The sequence below is a fragment of the Staurois parvus genome, unplaced genomic scaffold, assembly GCF_062004578.1.
Source record: "Staurois parvus isolate SC_StPar_1 unplaced genomic scaffold, SC_StPar_1.0 ptg000715l, whole genome shotgun sequence".
NCBI classification, from domain to species: domain Eukaryota; kingdom Metazoa; phylum Chordata; class Amphibia; order Anura; family Ranidae; genus Staurois; species Staurois parvus.
Window position 1 is genome coordinate 6,985,811 of NW_028318511.1, and position 21,758 is coordinate 7,007,568.

Consider the following 21,758-nt stretch of genomic DNA (forward strand, 5'->3'; position numbering starts at 1 on the left):
GATAACTGAATACATTTTGGCCAAGATTTATGATGAAATATTATTTATTACAAAATTTTATAAGAAAAACCCTTTTTTTCAAAATTTTTGGACTTTTTCATTTACATAGCAAAAAAATAAAAATCCCAGTGGTGAATAAATACCACCAAAATAAAGCTTTATCTGTCTCAAAAAAATGCTAAAAAATTCATATGGGTACAGTGTTGCATGACCGTGCAATTGTCATTCAAAGTGTGATAGCACTGAAAGCTGAAAATTGGCCTAGACAGGAAGGGGGTAAAAGGGAAATCATGTCTAAAGGGATGCAGATCCTGCAACTTTCCTCATTAGAGCCCTGCAGGTGCAGCAGCTGATTGATAATTATAAAGTCACTCCTGTACAGATTCACTCAGCACATGGACTAACAAATAGCTATTCCTTTACAATAACAAAAGGTAGGAATCTGCAACAAACCTTGTTAAAATCCCTGCAATGTACACAGATCGCCCAGAGGGGAATGTTTTTTCTCAACAAAAGTGGAGTTACTCTTTAAGAGCTTCAGTGAATGAATGACATCATCACATCTAGACCATCAGGCTTCTAATCTGTACCCATGTTGTGTAGTTTCAGTTCTGAGCTCATCAATCACATATTGGCAAGTTTTTCCATGTATGAACTGTATTGGTTGGCAATGATTTAAAGCGAAACTTCACTGTCTCAATCAACATTGACTATTTTTAATTTTTAAGCTGATAATATTAGTAAATAGATAGGAAAGTTTATTATATTTACTTGTTTTAAACTTTTTTTTTACATTTCTTCGGTCACTTCCTGGTTTCCGTGCCTAGGCAAATGATGTCATACTGTACATCCCGGGAGTCTTCAGGAGGGGGGGACAGGGCTTTCTCATCTAAGCACACCGTCCTGTCTGCATATCTGAGCTAAGAGCAGATTGATTCCAGATTCCAGGAAGTAAATTCATCTGCCCTTCTTGTCTTCTTTCTCTTTCTTTTCTTTTTAGGCTCATTATCTTATATATAATATGTGTTGATATATACAGTGTTATTTCTCAAGCATTGTAGGAGATTTTTCAAGTTTATATTGTTTGTTATTATAATTCTCCTGCGAGAGTTAATTATTGTTATTATTATACAGGATTTATATAGCACCAACAGTTTGCTCAGCGCTTTACAATATGACGGGAGACAAAACAGCAACAATACAGTTCAATACAAGTGGGATTTGAGGACCCTGCTCCTTGGAGCTTACAATCTAGGAGGGAGGGGCTAGTGGTACAAAAGGTAGTAACTGTGATGGACTGGTTGGAAGAGTAGAAGATTCCAGTACTAGCTGAGGGCAGGATAGGCTTCCCTGAAGAGATAGGTTTTCAGAGAAAAAAAAAAAGTGAGCAGAGTAGGCGATAGTCTGATAAATTGGGGTAGAGAGTTCCAGAGGATGGGGAAAGCTCTGGAGAAGTCCTGGAGATGAGCATGGGAGGAGGAGACAAGGGAGCTAGAGAGTAGGAGGTCTTGTGAGGAGCAGAGAGTATGGTTTGGGTGATACTTAGAGACAAGATTGGTGATGTAATTTGGGACAGAGTTATAAATGGCTTTATACGTTATTGTTAGTGTTTTGAATTTTATCCGTTGGGTAGTGGGAAGCCAGTGGAGGGATTGGCAGAGAGGGGTGGCAGATACAGAACGGTTATTAAGGTGGATGATCCTGGCAGCAGCATTCATGATTGGGACAGAATTAAGGAGCTACAATCTTGGAGAGTGGAACAGTACTCAAAAGACAATCCCTTTATTGCAACACCTTAACATAGTTACTATAAGGGCATGCACATTGTGCCTAGCTGACGAATTGGTCTCACTTTGTTCCTTCAGAAGGTCATGGGTACTGTGCCTCTTCCACTCACCCCATGGCAACCTTTGGTGCCGGTTCACATATATGTGGATTAGATGTGGTTTGAACCGATCCAATCTGCATGACGTGAAAAAACATTGCTTCCTATGGTGCCTGTATCCAAATGTCCGGTGTGCTGGCGGTGCGGATTCAGTGCGGTTTGAAATAGAGTCCTGTACGATTTCTGAGCAGTGCCTTAAGGTTCAGATTATAGGCGTTTGACTGCTATAGGAACTGTATATAAGCTGCATATGTGTGAACAGGATAAAATCCTGAGCTAATCCTGTCCTGAACTTGATGTAGACCTGACGTGAACCGCTGAATAACTACTGCATCAATTTACTGTGAAACCTGAGCTTCAATCCACACCACACATATGTGAATTAGCTTTGAATGGCCTGTAGCCTTGGTGATCAGGGCGCCTGTGCTCACAGTGGGAGTGGTGGAGCACTTATGGTGACGGATTTGCATGTGATACTCACACAATTAATTCTAAAACACGGGTGTCAAACTGGCGGCCTTCCAGCTGTTGCCAAACTACAAGTCCCATGAGGCATTGCAAGATTGACAGTTACAAGCCTGACTCTGAAAGGCAGAGGCATGATGGGACTTGTAGTTTTGCAGCAGCTGGAGGGCTTCTAATTTGACACCCCTGATCTAAAGTATTGAAGCACTGCTATTGATCGGGGCAGGGGCAGACTGACCATTTGGAAACTCAGGCACTGCCGAGGGCCCGGGGTCAGTAGGGGGCCCCATGAGATGCCCCTGGTACCTTTTTCATAGGCTTTTTTGAGTTTGGGCAAGGACACAGGGGCCCCATGTTCCCCTTTGCCCGGGGGCCCCGTGAGTTGTCAGTCCGCCCCTGGATCTGAGGAACTATTGAGGACTATCATTTGGGTTTTTAGTAATGATTTAGCACCTCCTGGAATCTATGGACACGTTTTGATTTCTTGTTTGACACGTGCTTTATTATTAAGGGGCTGCAGCCAACCTATCACAATTTTTGTTAATTGTTTGGATGTTATACACATTCACTTATATAACTGAATAAGTTTTGATATTTGGTGTTCCTCCAAAGCGCGTTGTTAAGTGGTGTATAATATAACGTCTACTGCTCTACTTAGCTAACTAGGGTGTACGGGCTAATTTAATAACAGTAAAAAAGAGACGTTTATTACATTAACCCATATGAAGCAATCAGACTGCAGCTAGTGGACAGACACATCTAAAGTATTGCTATTGCATTCTGTAAGTTACTGCAAACTATTGTGATTTTTCCCAGTGCTTTTTTAAAAGTTTAAACTTACAAATCATTCATTGCATATACTGTGTTGGACTGGCAGGAGGAGACATACAGGGGTGGTGGCCTGTACACAGGAGTGTATCCCGACCACTTGGATGCACACTGCTGCCATCTCCTAACAACTAGTAGACAGAGTTGCATGATGTGTGTTGTGAATGTATGGGATAGACCCCCACTAAGTGCAGTATATTCTACGACCCACCAAAGAATCCTCCAGCAATATGGTGGGCCAGTCCGAGCCTGTGTGTAGCAATAGCCAGGGGCCTGTCTAGAAGGGGCGCCCCATTAGGGAGGCTGTTAAAATAAATTGTGCATTTTCCAGTATAGAAAGGCTGAAGTTAGACCTCAGGATCTAATAGATCCCCCTCTGTGCAATAAGAAGTATTTCTTACTGTCTTAGCATTGTAGATTTGTTGCCCTCTAAACTTCTGGTACAGACCAAAATTAACCCTGCAAGCCTAATTTCTTGCACTGCATTCAGAATGCACTACCCTTGTGTTCTGCATCCGGTGTCAGTGGAATGGTAACAACACCCCAAACACTGGTCACAAATGCAGTGTTTTGCCTACACAGAATTGCATGGTACAGAAGCACCACGTGATGCAGTTGCAGTGCATTTCCAAAGGTAGTGCATGCACTGCTTTTGATGTGGTGCAATTTCAGCCCATTTAAAATGAATAAGCTGATATCACACCGCACAGAACTGCATGTGAATCGCAGAGTAACATGCAGTGCGTTCCTAGTTTGACTGGGCCATAAAAGAAAGCTATGGTTTGCTGTTCTTCAAAAAGTTTAAAGGAGTTAGAAGGCTAACTTACAATTGTATGCAAGATTCCTAATAATTTTGTCATAATGTAACATATCATTATGGTTGTTATTATTAACGGAAGAGACCACAGATACCCGAGCATTGGGGGGCACAAACACTGCTACGATCTTGGGCAGACTAAGCAGCACAAACTCAGAAATCGCACTCCGTACATATATACAGCAGTTTCAGTATAAAAATATGTAGTGGTACTGGAAAAAGATATATAGCATTTAAAGCGTATCTATGGTCAAAATGTAAAATCATATATTAATTTCCACATTGAATTTCAATATTTCTAGCCTATTCCTATTAATCTGAACAATTTTGAAGTTTGTAACCATCCCTACACATTTATTTTTTAAAATTCTGTACATGTATTAACTATACCCTGTGAGTAGCACTGCTGTGTCACCTATTTCACCGAGCCTACCTTCTAAACTACAGAGGTGCTGAGAGCAGGAGTTTCAGGTGGCAGAGTCAGTACAAAAATCTTATAAATGGAAAGGAAACAGCAAAGGAGAGACTGCATGGCATGCAGGGATTCCAGGAAGTTGTGGGAAGAGAAGCAGTAGACAGGCAACACTCACAACATGAAAGTAAGCTCTATTGGATTGTCAAAAATAACTATTTGTTTGTATTGCTATTACAATGCTGATATTATAAAAATGAAAGCGTTTGCTGTGACTATAGAACTGATTTAACCTCCCTGGCGGTATTCCCGAGTGTAGCTCGGGGTAAAGTTTCAGTACCACAAGCGGTAACCCCGAGCTACACTCAGGCTTACAATGCGGCGCTGCTCCGCGATCCATCACTCATTTACCTTGTCCTGCGCTCTTGCGATGTCCCTCCTGCAGTGTGCCCGGCAATGTAATCCAGCGGATGCCGACATCTGTCATCTGGGTTCCGTCCTCTGCAAGCGTCGGGACATACGGGGACGGAACTGCGGGAGATTTGAAAATGACAAAAAGTGACATTCACAAAAATCACTAAAATCACATAGTAAAACATTACTGTACCAAAGCATTTCACATACATTTTGTCCCTAGTGCTTTGTCCTGTGCCCTGCCTGCATCTTTACTGTTCTTTCTGCCTGGAAACTGAGAAATGTCCATGGCGTCCAAAAAGCGTCCCTTTAGGTCAAAAGCGGTTTTAGACCAGCTAGAGAACAGCGATAGTAAATTAGAACCACTTGCAGAATTGAGTGATAATGATTCGTGGGGAAATTCGTCATCAGACACTGAAAACGATTTTGCGACTTTGCTCAGTGATGTGCGAACTTGGCGCTATGTTTAAAATTTCAGTGTTTTTGGTTTGATTATATTATTGAATTAAATGTATTATTATTATATTATTATTTTTTATGATTATTTATTAAATTATAATTTATGATTTCGTGTTTTAAATTTTATCCTACCCAGGATGTTTACTAGACTCTTGTTCGGACAGATTTCAGTGAGTTATTCCTAAGAATTACAGGCCTACAATATAAAATGCCAAATTTCCATGCAAAATAATGGTACCGCTTTCAGCACCAAAAATCTGAAATAATCATACCGACGGGGAGGTTAATTGTTACACATGCCAGCTGTACTGCATTTCCCAACAGTTTTTCTTTTCTTACAATTCTGGGCCTGATCATATGAATATAGCAAGCGGACCCTCTCCCTTAGCTTTCTGCAAGGGGGAAGTAACTGGTATACAAATGTCAATATTGACAGAACTGGAACAGGTACAAGTCTGCAGTGAAGTTGGCTAAAAATCCCTTCAAACTAAATAACCTGCCTAAAAGGAATGTTTGTTCTCAGAAAGTAGGGATTCAGTTCAAAGAAGAACTATCAGTAGAACATAAAGTTCATCAATAAATAGGCCATAAGAACAGTTTCCTAACAGTTTTCACCATTTGGCAGAAAAGATAGCAATCTACACTAAATGCTTCAGCCTTGTTTAAAATAACACTATGAGCTATTTTAGTAATAAACTGTTTCAGCTATTACTTGTATCATTTTCTTCTGTATTTCTGTGATTTAGTCTCAGATGATAGATAGCCAAGTTGATGCCAAGGGTCAAACTATCCGATAGGCTTCAGTGCCTTGGGTCAAAAATTAGTGTAGTTAGGGTCAACCTAATGAACAGCGGAAGAATGTCCTCTAAATGATGTTGGAATTGACTTGGAAAACAACAAATTTAGTTGTGGGTCTTAGCAATGGTAAAGGCAGAAGAAGTTCAGCCAGGTTCAATGCTGAAATAGGCAAACTAGATTAGAGAAGTATGTAAGAGAGTCAAACAAAACCATGCTTTGCAATGGGCAACCAGACTGATTAACTTTTAAAGACATCCTGAAAAATCACTGAAACAGAGGGCAATAGCGTACTTGTGTACATGAACATACTTTCCAAAATCAGGGAACCTGATGAGGGGTGAAGCAAGGGGAGGGGCGAATACCAGCACATGATGGAGCAGTGTTTAAATGGAAGCAATGGTCAAATAGTGCAATGGTGAAAGGAGCAATTGAGAATACATGACCAACAAATGAACAATTGTGATAACATACAGACAACAAATGGGCATATTTGACAATACACAGGCAACAAACTGGCAATTGCTCCTCACATACGTTTAGTAGTAAGAAAACGAGGCAATGGCAGGCTGATTGTTGTACGACTTGAGTACAACCAGCATGTTGGATTTTACATGCGATTATTGCCAGTGGCTTGCTGCTAGCAATAACCACTGTGTTCTCCAGGCAGGGAGGGCTCCCCCTGCCACCCCCCCCCCGCCAGGAGAACACAAAGGTCTGCAGGAAGGATGCCAGCATCAACAATGACTGTGGGTGCAGGAAACAAAATTGCTTTGTCTATGGCCTGCATAAGTTATTAATGGTGCTGGTATGCACCAGAAGCACAGAAGAGTGAATTGCTGAGACTTATCCGAGTCAGTTAACATTTTCATGAAATTTAAAAACACATGATACTATGAGCTGCCAAAGTTCTTTCAGCAATGGTACATGAAAAAATAAAGAGATGAACTGCTGTACTTCTTTCTCTACCTGCAGCCAAGTTCCCGAACAGCAGTAATCAGCATTGAAAACATGGTGAAGCATAAAACAAACCCCCTGCTTCTTTGCACATCCCCATCATTCATATTTATTACTGAATATTGGCACCTTGCAAACTCACTCTTAAGGGTTAGTGAGCTGATACCTCTTTGGTGTCCAATCCTGGCCAAGCTTGCTGGTGTGTGATAGTAACAGCTGCAGAGCCAAATCAAAGCCCCTGACAGTCCAGAGACCCAGCAGGCAAACTAAATAGCTGGTGTCTCCAGGCAAGATCTGGAGGGTCCCTAGTTATGTATATGAATGCTGGGACACATAGATAAAAGCAGGCTGCTGGGAAGAGGCAGGAGCCAAAGCAGCAAACTCAAAACTAAAGACAGCAAGAAAGGTGTCCACAAATAGTCAAATTAAAGTTAGCAGCTAGTGACTGACGAAACGTTGCATGTTCTTATGTTGGAGCCATGCACCATAGAGAATTCACTATCTTGCAGCTGACAAATTCGTGGTTACAGACAATTTTCTTTACAGGCCTTTACTGGATTAGTTATACTGATTAAATCCTCTATACAAGATGAAGAGAATAAGAACATTTTGAAAGCGTGAGCTCCTGAGGGTACTTGAAGACTAGTTGAGTAACATTGTATTAGAGTAACAACAGAGTAGGTTGTCACCAGGGGTAGACTGACCATTTGGAAACTCAAGGGCCGAGGGCCCGGGGTCAGTAGGGGGCCCCATGAGATGCCCCTGGTACCTTTTTCATAGGCTTTTTTGAGTTTGGGCAAGGACACAGGGGCCCCATGATCCCCTATTGCCCGGGGGCCCCATGAGTTGTCAGTCCGACCCTGGTTGTCACCTAGTTATTTATTACTTACTCTCTCTGAGTATTGTTTTTTCTAGGGCTTTGTCCTCCTCTGATATTGTTGTGACTGAGTTAGAAACATCTATATAGATGTTAAGTGTTTAAAATGTGAAGTTGTTGACTACTGTAGGTGAAATTGTTTTCGATCCTATAATTAAATCATAGATAAAGGCTACCAGATATTTCAATTACAAATTAGGTCATATCAATAAAGAATGTGCTTGGGTATTCCCCATTTAGTCCGTTTTGACCCCTGTCTCTAACTATGGGTCTGACAGTACTCAAAAACTGTTGTCTTTTATGTGTGCCTCAGTGTGCAAGTTTCATTGCAGAAAGCATGCCATTGAAAGATCCATGTCGTCTAGAACAAAATCACAGTGTGTCTATGTCTCTTATAATTTTAAAATTATAGAATTTCTTCCATTTTTGATCAACAACAGATTTTGAATTGATTGGTGATAATAATTTAAACATGTCGTGGAATGTCTACTGTAAGTTCACACGGGTTGTAAAGGAATAGGACCATCTATGGCTTGAAATTTGTATTGTTTCCAGTAGAATTGAGTCCTAATATTAACAGAGAAAGGATTGTGGGCAGGGCCTATAACCCCCTCTCCTGGGCCAGCAACAATGTCTTTAGTAGTATCCGGAGGATTGTCTACAGAGTCACACTCCTCACTAGATACAGCAGCCAGATCTCCAGGAGTGACCGCCAGCCTGACGGGTCCCACAAAGTCCAGAGGGCCAGTCTTAGTAGGGGGCAATTACCACTTAACAGGAACTCCTTGCACCAATGGAACGTCCAAGGTACAACTTTCCCCCTAGTCTGTGGTGGGTTTAGCAGAACAATCCCCACTCAACACACAGTGCCTCCTCAGCAAATTTTGTTGAAGGCATTTTCAAACATGTTCCAGACCCTCAGCCACCACATCGTACACAGGTGAGGGAAGGAATGGTTGCCTTTCAACCTGATATGGGCAAGCTTCCCATTAGGGTTCGAACTTGTTACCATTCTTGAACCTTGGGTTTTTAACTAAAACCCATTCCAGATGTTGAATATGTTGCTTGAAGCACTTGGAAAAGCTGATAATGTCATCTAAGTAGATCAGCACCAATTCATAGTTAAAGTCCCCAGAAATGCTTCATCGGGTTTTGGAAGGTGCTGGGGGCATTAGTCAGCCTGAAGGGAATGCATTTGAATTCATACAGCTCCAACAGTGTTATAAAGGCAGTCTTTTCTTGAAATTGTTCTCTTACTGGGACCTGCCAGTAGCCACTGGCCAGGTCCAGGGTGGAGAAATATCAGAGCCATAAGAGACTCCTCCACCCTGGGCAATGGGTAGGCATCCTGGTGGATACAGGCATTAAGTTAATTTGCAACATAGGCTTCTATGCGGGGCTTAGACTCCGCGCTCTGGGCGCGCCTGACCAGTGGAGTGCTAGTGGTGCCGTCCGGCGGTCCCTCACACCCATTCTCCTGCAAAGCCAAATAGTTCTTGCAGACATCTATGTGGTGCCTAAGAACTGTATCACTGACTCGCAATCTGTGGTTGTGGCCACATCAGCTGTTAGAGAAGCATGTGCTGGTGTTCGCCACTGGCCCAGCGGTCTGTTGGTGTACTGAGACACTGGACCACCCCATTCATACAGGAGATGCAGAGCCCATATGAAATGAGTATAGCATATACGCTCCACTCTGTGGCAAGAGGTCAAGGACATAATTTGCAACATCCTGCGTATTCGAACTGTGAGAGAAGTCGAACTCCCTGGGCCGCACCTATTGTCCTGGTCTGAAAGGAGGTCGGGTGACCCCGATGGGATGGATGGATGGCTGAGCAAGTGCGAAGTCAGACAGGCCGAGTTGGTAACGTAGAGGGCGGTAAGGTACAAGGGAGCAGGCAGAGAATCGTCGGGTCACACGCCAGGTCAGCAACAGTAGGTCAGATCTAATGAAGGGCATTCAGGAAGAGAGGTCAGGCAAAGCAAGGGTCTGGGCAGGAGAAATCAGCAGGTCAAGAGCAATCCGGGTCAAATAACTTACAAGGCACAGGTTCAGATTCGCAGGATACAGGTAGGACCAGAAGGCACTGAAATGACAGCACAGGGACATTTAAATATCCCGCCCTGCGCTGCCATTGGTGCCCAGCGGGCGGCCGCGGCTTCTACTGCGCATGCGCGAACTCGAACGCCGCGGCCGGCCCGGAACTAGTGCCCGTGTCCCCGCACAGGGCGGTGCAGTGCGCCTGCGCCGGGACCATCGCAGCGGGGATCGAGGGGATCCCTGACAATGGGCTTGGCTCCCAGGTTAATAAACTGAACCAGTACTTTTCCCTGATGGACCTTGGAAAGAGGTCTGGCTATCAGCCATTCCCTTGACACTTCCACATTTCTCCAGGGCTCTACTATGATATAGGGCCTTAGAAGTGGGGCCAGGAGTTGGTACCAAGTTGGTAAAACAACAGAGTTCAAAAAAAGGTTGAACAGTTATTATATTGTTTAGCTGTAGGCAAAACAGATAAATCAGCAATCTGCAGTTGCTAGCACTAGTATTAAAGCTGTAGCAACTGTAGCAACTTCAGCAACACTGACAGTACAGGTGCAGTAATGCTGGTAGTGGAAGTGACAGTTGTGCTGGTGGTGCATGGTAACTCTTCAGTGCCACACGATATCACAGGACATACATTACCAGGGCAGCATCAGCAAGAGGGGTGGCAGCAGAAACAGCTCTTGAAGATGCTGAACAGGTCCTTTGCAACAGGTCCAGAGACTGGTAAATAGCAGTGTCATTAAAATATCCCTCCTCACACAGAAACTATTCCCTAAAGCTAATTCACTGTCCCTGACAAGTGTGGTTCCTCTCCCTTCTCTAGCCACTCACAAATGTGCAATAAATCCAGCAGGGCAGTAGTATTTATTAAAACTGTCCATACTGAAGATGACTATCAAAGGTCACTTAGTGTTCCACAGTAACAAAAGTAAATGGCTGCACACTCCACTATACCATGATAATTGAATGAAAATCATGGAAAATAAAAAGCATAAAGTGAACTGTACAACAAGGAGAGATGTTGACGCGTTTCATGCTTCTTTAGCCCTTCTTCTGAATAAGCGCTAAACAAGCATGAAACACATCAACATCAATGATATAACAGAGTGTGCAGCCATTTCCTTTTGTTATTGCTGCTTTCCGGAGGCGAGATGGCCGAGCACCTCTGCCACTGAAGTGTGAAGTGGATCCTGCTACACAGACTTGGAGCGGTGTCTGTCTTTTGTGGTTCACTTAGTGTTGCAGTGTCCAATCGAAACACTGCTTCCCTGGTGACACCTACGGAGTCTGCAGAGGAACAATGTTCCTCCCAGCCTCCACTCCATCTGCACAGTGGCACAGCAACAAAACGCTACCTGCCAAATGGAGGATGGATTACACCTGTCTACAGATGCACTAGCCAAGAAGTTGCATATCCCTCATTTTCAACTAAGCTGTGCAAACTTACTATACATTTCTGGCAGGGATATTCATGTGCTCATATGCTTGGGGCAGGGCAGCCATAGTAAATATGACATGCTCCTTGGCTTTACATAATGTATATAATTTTCATTACCAGAGTTTGTAATAATGACTGACCATATCTGCACCTCTGCTTCTATAGTGAAAACAATCTACATATCATCTACTACAATGCAATACAGAGTGTTTCTTAAAAGCTGTAATCACTATTATATAATCTTATTTTAAGACAGTTCAAAGAGCAACATTGAGGTACCATGATGTTTAAATTATGGATTTAAGGGAAGCCTGTGCAAAAGAAATACAGAGGCAGCCACTGGTGACCTACTTCTGGATTTTTTTAATTGATTGGCAGCAATCCTCTAATTTTAGAATTTTGTGAGTCACTGACCTGGAGCTTTCATGCAGAACTGGCCATATGTATACCTTTCCCAGGCTGGTGACTTAGGAACAATTGAAGCCAAGGTCAGCTATGACAGCCACCATACTTATTTCATCACATGTTTTCTGTATTAAAAAAAAAAACTAAATACAAATAAATATATATATATACTGTATATACACTATATATATATATATATATCTTTGATGTAGAAAAGACAGGACAGTTAATGGAAGATTGTAGAGGAAGTTGAGGAAGGAGCAAAATGAACACAAAAGGAAAATACCACTGTCTTTATGGTGCCAAAAATTCACAGAAACTTAATTTGGGGAATAGGAGAGGTAGAAATTTAATTAAAGTTTTTTCTCACAGGAAAACCTGTACATCTGCAGAGTCAGGAATGAGAAAGAAGTTATTCATTATGAGAACATATGAGATTTACATAGAATGTGTGAACTATATCCAATATATTTCTGCACAATTATTCACTGGGGATGCTAAATTTTCCATATTCATGTTGTCATTTTCCTGACAAACCAATAAACCAGACTGGGAGGGATTACCTGTTCAGGAAGAGATGGTATGCATGATCAAACTGCATTGATTCAATGAATCAGTAGAGAATTTTTGTGTTGTTTAGGATAGGTACAGATGTAATGGAAAAGTAATAAAGTCAGATATTCTGAAGAATAAGATCTATGAGCATTGGGGATATCAATCTAAAACCTCTCCTGTAGAAACATAGAATTATGCTGCAGAGATTACATTTCCGTGGGCTACATATATCTCCAACAAGGAATTGAGGCAAGTGAAGTTTAGTACAAGTGCCATGGGGTTAACCTCTTTCAATATTGAGTCTCTATTAAGGAGTGATTGCCTTGCCAAACATTTGTCAGCAATTTATAGGGCCATGCAATCAAACATCCACAAGGGCCTGGAAATCTTACGTTCAAGATGGCAGAAAGATGTTCTGGGGCTTGATACACAGGATTGGGAAGATGTATGCAACTATCCATCACTTTATTTGGTTTTTGCCTGACAATGGGCTTGTACAATTCAAAATTGTCCATAGGAGCCATAGGATTTGCCTGACCCCACAGAGGTTACATTGGATATATCCCTCCGCCCAAGTGGATTGATGTAGTGAACTTTATCATTATGCTTACTACTAACTAAGTCCCTTTAAATATAACCATGTGTCTGTTGGGTCTGGAAAAACCATCGGCCCCACTCTTTCTGCCAGAAAATCTTCAGGTCTTTTTTTATTTTGCTACTCAGGCTATTGTATTAAAATAAAAGTCTGATTTATCTCCTACACTGAGTTTTGTGAAGACACCAGTCATTATAGCACTCCAATTTTAAAAGGCTATTTATAAATGCAGATGATACCTTCAGAAATTCTTTAAGGCCTGGGATGCTTGGGTTTCCTCAAATAATATTAATTTAGGATTTTTTTTAGCGCTTTGACTTTTGCATATTATCCACGTTGATGCTTGTTTCTGCTGGAGTGGACTGCCTCATTACACAGTTATTGTGGGTGGATTGGTGGGCCACAAAGCAAATATTATGTCATGTTTTTATCTGCAAGCTAAACACTTTTATTATGCTTTCATCTGTGTTTGACAGAACACTCTGGAACAGAGTTTGGCTGACTTTGTTGTTTTCTCTTTTCCTCATTTTCTTTTCTTTTATTGTTTTGGGTTTTCATATAGCAATGTTTTTTTGCTTTTAGTGTACAGACTGCTTTGTACTTCCAAGCGAGGAGTATGCCTTAATGGCTTTGTTTTGTATCTCAACTATGAAAAAATTATTTAAAAAGCAATTGCAAAAAAAAACTTGCTGGATAATCAACTTTCCAAAGTCTGCTCTGCAGCCCCCACACTGTCTGGAGTCCTGGGCAAAAACATGGACTCAGCTCAAGCCAGAATGTTCCTTCCCCATGAGAGGATGCTTCCCTAAGATCCCACCATAAGAAGGGCACCACTTAGTTCAATTCTGCATTAGGGTTCTAGGGTTGACAGTAACCTCCTTCAAGGCAGTTCCTTTTGCCTAGTTTTATTACAGACCTCTACTGTCCAACATAGTCATGATGTGGAACAAGCATTTCCAATCTTTGTATCCCCTATGCTTCTGTCCAGCAAGATGAAGCTGTTTCTCACTTAGTGGATTTCCATTTCTTCCCTAGAATGAGAAAAGTGTGTTCTACACATACCTTGGAAGGCTTGGGCAAGGTTTACAATTCCCTAGCTGTCCATGGGACATGATCCCCACAGGAGAACAGAGAGGCATAGGATTATCTCTACAATTCTGGACCTACCTTCTACAAAGTCATCTCCAGTTAGGGCACAGTCAAACAATGCCACAGTAGTGGCCTGCATAATCCACCAGAAGTCATGCTCCTCTAAAAGAAATGAGCCTGATTTTCTCCTTGGCAGAAATTCACATTCCAGCTCTTTTGGTCATTCACATCCCTGGAGCAGAAGTGGTCTTCACACAGAGATATTTCAAAACCAATTTCAATGGTGTGGAAAACCAGATGTGGATATCCTGGCTTCCAGGTTCAGCAAAACACTGATCAAATGCATAGTCAGAGTTCCTCTAGCCTTTTCAGTGTATGCTTTGGTGACTCCTCTCAAAAAGTGTAGTTTACACAGTTAGGGGCAAATGGTTGCCACCATCCCTATAGTATAGCAATTTCATGTTACAATCCTATGACAGGACTTTAAAGACAACAAAAAAAACAATGCACTGATATGTATGTAATTATTACAATCAATTAAAATCACCATAGAAAAATGTAAAATTTTCCAAAACACCAGTTTTGCTTAACAAAATAAGGATAGGTTTGCACTGGGTGCTATACATATACTGGGTGATACTCCCAAAACCATTCTTTGCTGCACAGCCATGCAGTTCCTGATTGCAGCTTGCTTAAATAGGATGGGATATCCAATGCATTTCAAATTTTAGAATTAGCTTCTTCCTCAGGGATATACTGTAGTGTCACCCTGCAAAGTATAAAATCTTAGAATAATGTACAATTCACAGCAGAGTCTTCCAGAATAAAATTTTCAATCCACTTAATCATACTTACAATTGTATGACAGACCCACTGCTCTCCAATGCATCAAAGCCCCATCTTGTCTCACAAGATGCAGGCCATTTACATGTAAAGACTGCATATACCAATAAGAGTAGACAGTAGCTATGGAACCTTAACAAATAAAACCAGATGAGCACAGAGTTCCTATAAAAACCTCCATCCATATTGATCTTTCCAATCAAAGGCTGGAATAACCTGCATACAGGTTGTAACCCAAGCCTGGGGTCCCTAGTCAACATGAAAAGAAATATAGCCACCTAAATCCCCAAATAAAGAACTCCAATTATGTGTGAAAACTTACAAAGCCAGATGTCTCAAATGGCCCCTGTTTGTATGCCTCTCTGCACTTCTTTCTGCCTCTGGTATTTTCTCCACAATTTTCATGCTGTTGTATGCTGCAATTTGGCCAAGAAAAATGGGATACACAGATATACTCATACTTCTTTTGGATAAGCTTTGGCTTCTTGCAAACAGACAAGACCTATTCCATCTTGTTTATCAGTCGCTGGCTTAACAGCTTGGTTGTTGAAACCCAAGTCCTAAAGGATAAGGGTATTTCTGACCCTTTTATTCCCACTGTACTCTGAGCAAGAAAGTCCCAAAGCTCCCATAAGATTTACTGCCACAAATGAAAGACTTACTTTACCTGGTGTGAGGACAGAAATCTTAGTCCCAATAAAAATACTCTATCACTAAAACATGACAAGGTAATCTCCCTACATTTCCTACATGTGGTCAAGGCTGGTAGGGTCTACATGAAAACCACAGATTATATAATTCTTTGTCTTGCCTGTGAACCCTCGTAGCGGGATTTCTGCTTCCCATTCCACCATCGCTAGGTGGATCAAGCCAATTATTTCCAGGGCATACACCTTTAGAGGCAGAGTTTCTTCTTTTCACTATCAGAGCTCATTCCTCCATGGTTGTTGGTATTTTCAGCATCAAGCATCTGCTTCCAAGATTTACAAAACTGTCACCTAGACTTCTGTCAGGGCTCCAGGTATGACCAGAAATGTGTGGACTGACACAGGGAAACGCAGGCTTCAGGTATAGTATAAACAATACAATTAAAGACTAAACAATACATAAACGCAGTGCAAGACTAAACATAAACACAGTGCAAACAAACCAAATCTCCAACAGATAACAATAAGAACAATACTAAACTTAGTCGGGCAGGCCGGGTCGGTAGCAAATGGGCAGGCAAGGTACAAGGAGCAGGCGGAAGAGTAGTCAGGAATAGCCGAGGTCGGTACAGGCAGAGTTCAGGCAGAGTCAGGATTCAAGCAGGCAGGATCAGGATACAGGGGCCAAGGGAAACTATACACCAAGGCACTGACTGTAGGCCTGGCCACTTCTTAAATACACCTCCTGCAATCAGCCTCAGGTGATGACTTGATTGCGGGAGTGAGCCTCTGGCTGCTGAGAGCACCCGCTGGCCAGCCCTGGTACTGCAGCCTACGCTGCAGGTGAGTCCCACCACCAGTGGTGAGTCCATTCCTGACAACTTCTATTAACAAATTCCCCAAGTTCCTCCATTTGGATGCTCAGGCCTTGGCTGATACAAGCTTTCCTACAAGGTGCTTCAAGCTGTCATCTCAATGTTTTATTAGGGTATTCTAACTCTTCTTTTCCTGTGGATCTGTTAGATGTTTTGTTTGCTATGTTTCTTGGGTACATCCTATGGTCTAAAAATGCAAGTCCTCTGTCCTGAACTTTAAGATTAGGATAATAGGAATTTTTACTTACCTGTAAATTCCTTATCTTGGAATACAGTACAGGACACAGGCCCCACCCCTTTGTTTACTGATTATTCCTTATTGCTTACACAAAAACCAGAGTGGGCAGACTTGGATATGGTTTGCTCTGCTGGCAGCACTGGGATTTTTTGTCCAATAACCTGAAGGTAGCTGCATATAACCCATTGTCTAAGAATAACTGTGTTGTGTTCTATGCTGTGTCCTATGTTGTTCTGCAAGATGAGAATTAGACAATTAGACAAGATTATAATTAAATTACGTGGTCTTTTTGATTGAAGAACAGCATTTCTTTGGGAAAATTACCAGTTTAATTTATTAAAATGAAACTAAAAACCCCTATACTTCCCTCTTCTTCAATGAAGCAATGTCTGCAAGCTCCCTTGACTGACTGACTTGGCTTGGTCTGAAGTGTACTGGTCTTCCTCCTGGTACAGTATCTTTGGCCATCCTGATTGGCCACCCCAGCTCAGGATAATGTAACTACACAGGGTAATTCACCCCAGCACCAATGCTTGTTAAGAATGTACACTGAGCTGTGTATGCACAGCATTTTTAAAGTGGAGTTCCACTCAAAAGCGGAAGTTCCGCTTATTTGCCTCCTGCCCCCCCTCCACTTCCCAATTTGGCACCTTTTGGGGAAGAGCAGGTACCTGGTTTTGACAGGTACCCACTCCCACTTCTGGCTCACTTTGCCGCGGCAAAGTGAGCCAGAAGTTCAGCCCCCTCCTCCCTCCCGCGGAATTTTCACAGGTCCCAGGAGACTGCCGGACCAATTATGAGGCACAGCGTGACTCACATATGCACAGTGGGCACCAGGCTGTGAAGCCACAAGCTGTCATAGCCTGGTGCCCATAGTTGAGATGTCGGAGCCATGGAGGAGAGAAGGGACTGCACAGGTGAGAACATCGCTGGACTCTGGGACAGGGGTGTGTGTTTCTTAAAAGTCAGCAGCTACAGTTTTTGTAGCTGCTGACTTTTAATAAACACAAAAATGTCTGGAGCTCCGCTTTAAGGTGAAGTTCAGCCTTAAAACAATATTAAACCCTCAGTGTCATCTATCTTATCACATTGAGCACAATAAAATAAACTTTCCCTGGTTAATTATTTGTTATAATTCTCACCCAACACTTGCAGTTTATAGGTTTTGATGTTGCTGGCTTCCCTGAACTTCTAGTCTTCACAGGATAAAGATAGCAGTGGACAATGCAATCTCAAGTCAGTCAGTTCATTTGGAGAAGGGAAAGTTGGAGAAGCTGCCTGTTTCCATTCCTACACACAGTATAGGGAGACAAAACTTTAATCTCAGCATTGAAAGGTGACTCCATAGTATGCTGCAAGAGAAAGGAGCCACCTAGAATCAGGACACCTGGGGCTGCGGTCAGCTTTAACTGGAACATAGGCAAGGATTAAATGATAAAGAAGCGAAATATTCAATAAGTTATTAAATCAGCTGCTGGAAACACTTAAGAAAATGAGGGTTTAATATCACTTTAGAGTGTAAAGGCTAAACATTTTTGTATATAGTAAAGTAGAGTTATAACCCGTCAGTTTTTTTTGCCATCTGTGTGCTATTGGGGAGATTTACCTTAATTTCTTGTCCCATAGCCAGAACAGGAAGTAATAAGTAATCCCTCCAAAGTGAGGGAATCCCAGGGTCACCAGAACTAGTGTCCGCATTGGAAGATTTCCCCTCTATATCTGTTCTGGTGTCAACCCGAAATTTGGGATTAGTTTCTTACTTTCAATGATAATGTTAAACAGAACAAATAAAGGGGGTGAAACTTTGTAACAGGGACACAGACAACAATAAAAACCTGACTGTTGTTCTACTCTGTCTCCATGCTATCCAAAACGTAAAAAAAAACCCAAAAAACTGTTTTGCCTTTAGTTATACTTTAACTTGTCCAGCAGAGGCAGCAATGTGTAGCTGTCCATGGTACTGAACGGTTATGCTTTCCCACTAATTTAAATGTTATAAGCACAATATGCATTTTATATCTATATTTTCAATTTTTCTTTCTGTATATTTTAAATTTTTTTGGTGTCACTAGATACAATTGGTGACACAGTATTAGTCACATTAGTTAATGTATTGATTATAGACATGACAAATACTATATAGTTTAATTTTAGTAACACATTAGGTGTATTGGTATTTACAAACGGGTTACTAGGTAACCCCCACCACCACTACCACCACCACTAAGTTAATTAATTCAGCACTGACAAACCCAGCACAAATGTAAAACACTTATATACAAACAGCAAAAAAAAAAAACTAAAGAAAGGGAAGAAGTCAAATAATTAACTAAAATTTAAAGATGGATTCTAGGTATGGTATATTTTTTACATGCAGTAGCTACAGTATATTGGTCCAGCTTGGATGTAGCTACTATAACTGACTGATGCCCCTGGAAGCTGGAAATTACTGAAGTAGACACCACTACCTGCTTCCAGGTCCCATGCTGATTGGCTGACCTAGTGCATTGTAAATACAGGAGGTCAACCGCTCAGAATGGGTATCATTCAGAGAATGCTTTGCACCTTCTGAATGAATGCAAAGTGTTACCTGATTGGATGAGGTGGAGAGCGTAACTCTCTGCCTCTCCACTATTTCCAATCAGATAACGCTTTGCATTCATTCAGAAAATGCAAAGTATTCTCTGAATGGCACCCATGCTGAATGGCCAGTGCACCTCAGAAACTTGAGCTACAATCTACCTAGTTAGCCAACAAATAGACCCATAGATACAAGCTTAGACCTTTGGCAAAGGCTAACATGGTACAACAACTGCTGCTATAAAGGTGACAACAGAAGGAGGAGGTGTTGTCCTCAGCTAATGATCACACAATGTATAACATTTCAAAAACTACTCAGTAATACATTTCCATGTTCATTTTTTCCACCAAATACAAAATGGGTTTAGAGGTGTTTTTTGTTGGATGTTCTAATGTTAACATTTATATCCCTGTTGTAGGTGATTAAATATTAATATTTTGATAGATATGGTATTCACAACTCCATGTTAAAGATCTTCTTGGACACATTACCTAGCCTCATGTACATAAAGCACTTCCTAGAGCAATCACAATTGCAAAAGACAGCTTGCAATTTTTCACACTGCGAGTTTTATCTGTGCTGTGTGCTTTCTATTGATTTGTTAACCACTTAAATGCTGAAGCATCACTGAGTTCCTTCACCTCTTGCTAGAAACTGATGATTGACCAAGATAATTTTGTGATTGGTTGGGAAGGGGGAAGCATCCTTGGGAACATGAGAGTGCTGAGCATGCATAAATAAGCCTGTAGGAGAAATCTCTCCCTCTCTCTCTCTCTCCCCTTTTCTCTCTCTCCTCCTCTCCTCTCTCTTCTGAGTGGACCACGCAGAAACTGCTTCTATGCATGCAAAACGGGGAGAGACAGAGAAATGTCAAAAGGGAGGGGGAGATACAAGGAAAGAGTGAAGCATTATCAGCGACAGATGAGAGTGGTATGACTGAAGCTCGCTGGGTATATGTGTGCGGGCGACAGAGGATCAGATAGGAGTGAACAAGAGAGGAGCACATTAGTCCTGCCTGCTGCAGCAGGGGAGAGGGGGGCCATGCCACCTGCACCTTTCAGGAACCTTACTGGACAGCTGGCCAGCACACAGACATGCGGTGGAAGCCAGAGGGGATGTTCTTAACTCACTGGTATAGGGATTTTCTCTGTTTGGGGCAGCTGCTAGCATGGCCTCTTTTGCTGAAGACTGGAGGGTAGAGTGGTACTCTGAATCCTAACTGTCTGAAAAAGTACTCCTGTTCTGCACCTTCTTATTTGTGACAATGGGAGACATTTGTCATTGCATGGATTGATACTGCCAATTAAGTTTAGGGGTAAACCCTTTTCTACCTGTCATTTTTTTATCCCTCCCCTCCCCTGCCCCCCTTAACCTGTGAAACCACCTGCGCCATGAGACGGTCGAGCACAGATGAATCTACTTACCATCGCAGTCCTTCCCTGGACAGCAAAGACTACTCTCTTCCCCAAGGTGGTGCCTTCCGGCGCTACAGCAGCCTCTACGGAGGGCAGTTTGGGGCATCGGCAGGTGGCTCTTTTTTTGGGTTCCACACTAACCCAGGTCCCAAAGCTACAAAATCCAAGTACACTTCCCCAAAAGGCAACAAGTACGTGGTTTTTTACCTGGATCTCTCCTTCATTTTCCTCCTAGAGCTGAAGAGGTGCAGGATGGCACAAAACTGCCTGCAGTGTATGAAATATCTAATGTTCGTCTTCAACCTCCTTTTTTGGGTAAGTTCCTGGGGACTGGAAAGGGGTGGGGGGTATTTGTATGTTTCCTTAATTGTAAAGGCAAATCTGTGGATGTTATGTGATACAAATGTGATTGTGGCTGAGGTATTATAATGGCATGTGAACTGACTTGTTAATTACTGAAAGTGTCAACAAATTATCACAACAGCCTTGCCCTCTACATAAGTTGTAGTTATGTCATGTAAAAACCTAAAATGTACGCAAAGTTGTGATTCTATTTGATGAAAGAGTTAACTGCTACAAAAAGCAACTAATCTGAAAAAAATGACTGCAGTGTTAGAATCGTAAAATAAAACCTAATTAATAGAAAAAAATGTGCCGGTCTTTACCTTTTCTGACACATTAGATCTGTATAAAATAGTAATTGCTGAAGTTGTGTACTAATGAACAAATTAGCATTACCCCAGTCATTTTTTCACTACCCATTTTTTGCTGTGTTTATGGGACATTTCATGCATGTACCATAGTGTAAAATGTGCTGGAAAGCAATGAAAAAGCTGCTTTGTGCAATGATACAGTTTTGAATGTAGCTCATTTCTAAATGGTTTGCATGATTTCCACAACTTTTGTTATGACAGTTGTACCATAAACTTGAACATTGCATTTGTACACCAAAACTTTCTGTAATGTCCAATTTGTTGGCCATTCATTGAAATAACCTCATGACAGCCTCTGTATCAACTACAAACAAGGACTGAAGACAGTGTCTAGGGGAACTCAAGTGTGAATTAAAAAAATGCCTGTGTATGTGTCTATATGTATGTCTGTATGTATATATCTCAAAA

General features: G+C 41.7%; 1 protein-coding gene and 1 long non-coding RNA gene across 12 annotated transcripts in view; one reads left to right on the forward strand and one right to left on the reverse strand.

Annotated features, from left to right (window-relative positions):
- The window catches only part of LOC149445641 (uncharacterized), a 69,498-nt gene extending 48,548 nt beyond the window's left edge, over positions 1–20,950 (reverse strand). Inside the window, exons 1-2 of the long non-coding RNA XR_016306369.1 lie at positions 20,845–20,950; positions 4,819–4,938 (exon numbers count right to left, since the gene is read on the reverse strand). This is a non-coding gene — a long non-coding RNA (uncharacterized LOC149445641). The remainder of the gene's footprint in view (positions 1–4,818; positions 4,939–20,844) is intronic.
- Positions 1–21,758, forward strand: part of TSPAN4 (tetraspanin 4) — a 1,204,586-nt gene that overhangs the window by 767,677 nt on the left and 415,151 nt on the right. For 10 of the 11 annotated variants that reach the window (XM_089653563.1, XM_089653565.1, XM_089653562.1 and 7 more), the window contains one exon: positions 20,873–20,952. In XM_089653563.1, the coding sequence (XP_089509689.1) occupies positions 20,890–20,952 (63 nt within the window). In that variant the 5' untranslated portion in view covers positions 20,873–20,889. Of the gene's footprint in view, positions 1–20,002; positions 20,953–21,758 lie in introns of those variants that run through there. The other variant, XM_089653559.1, reaches the window with a different exon arrangement.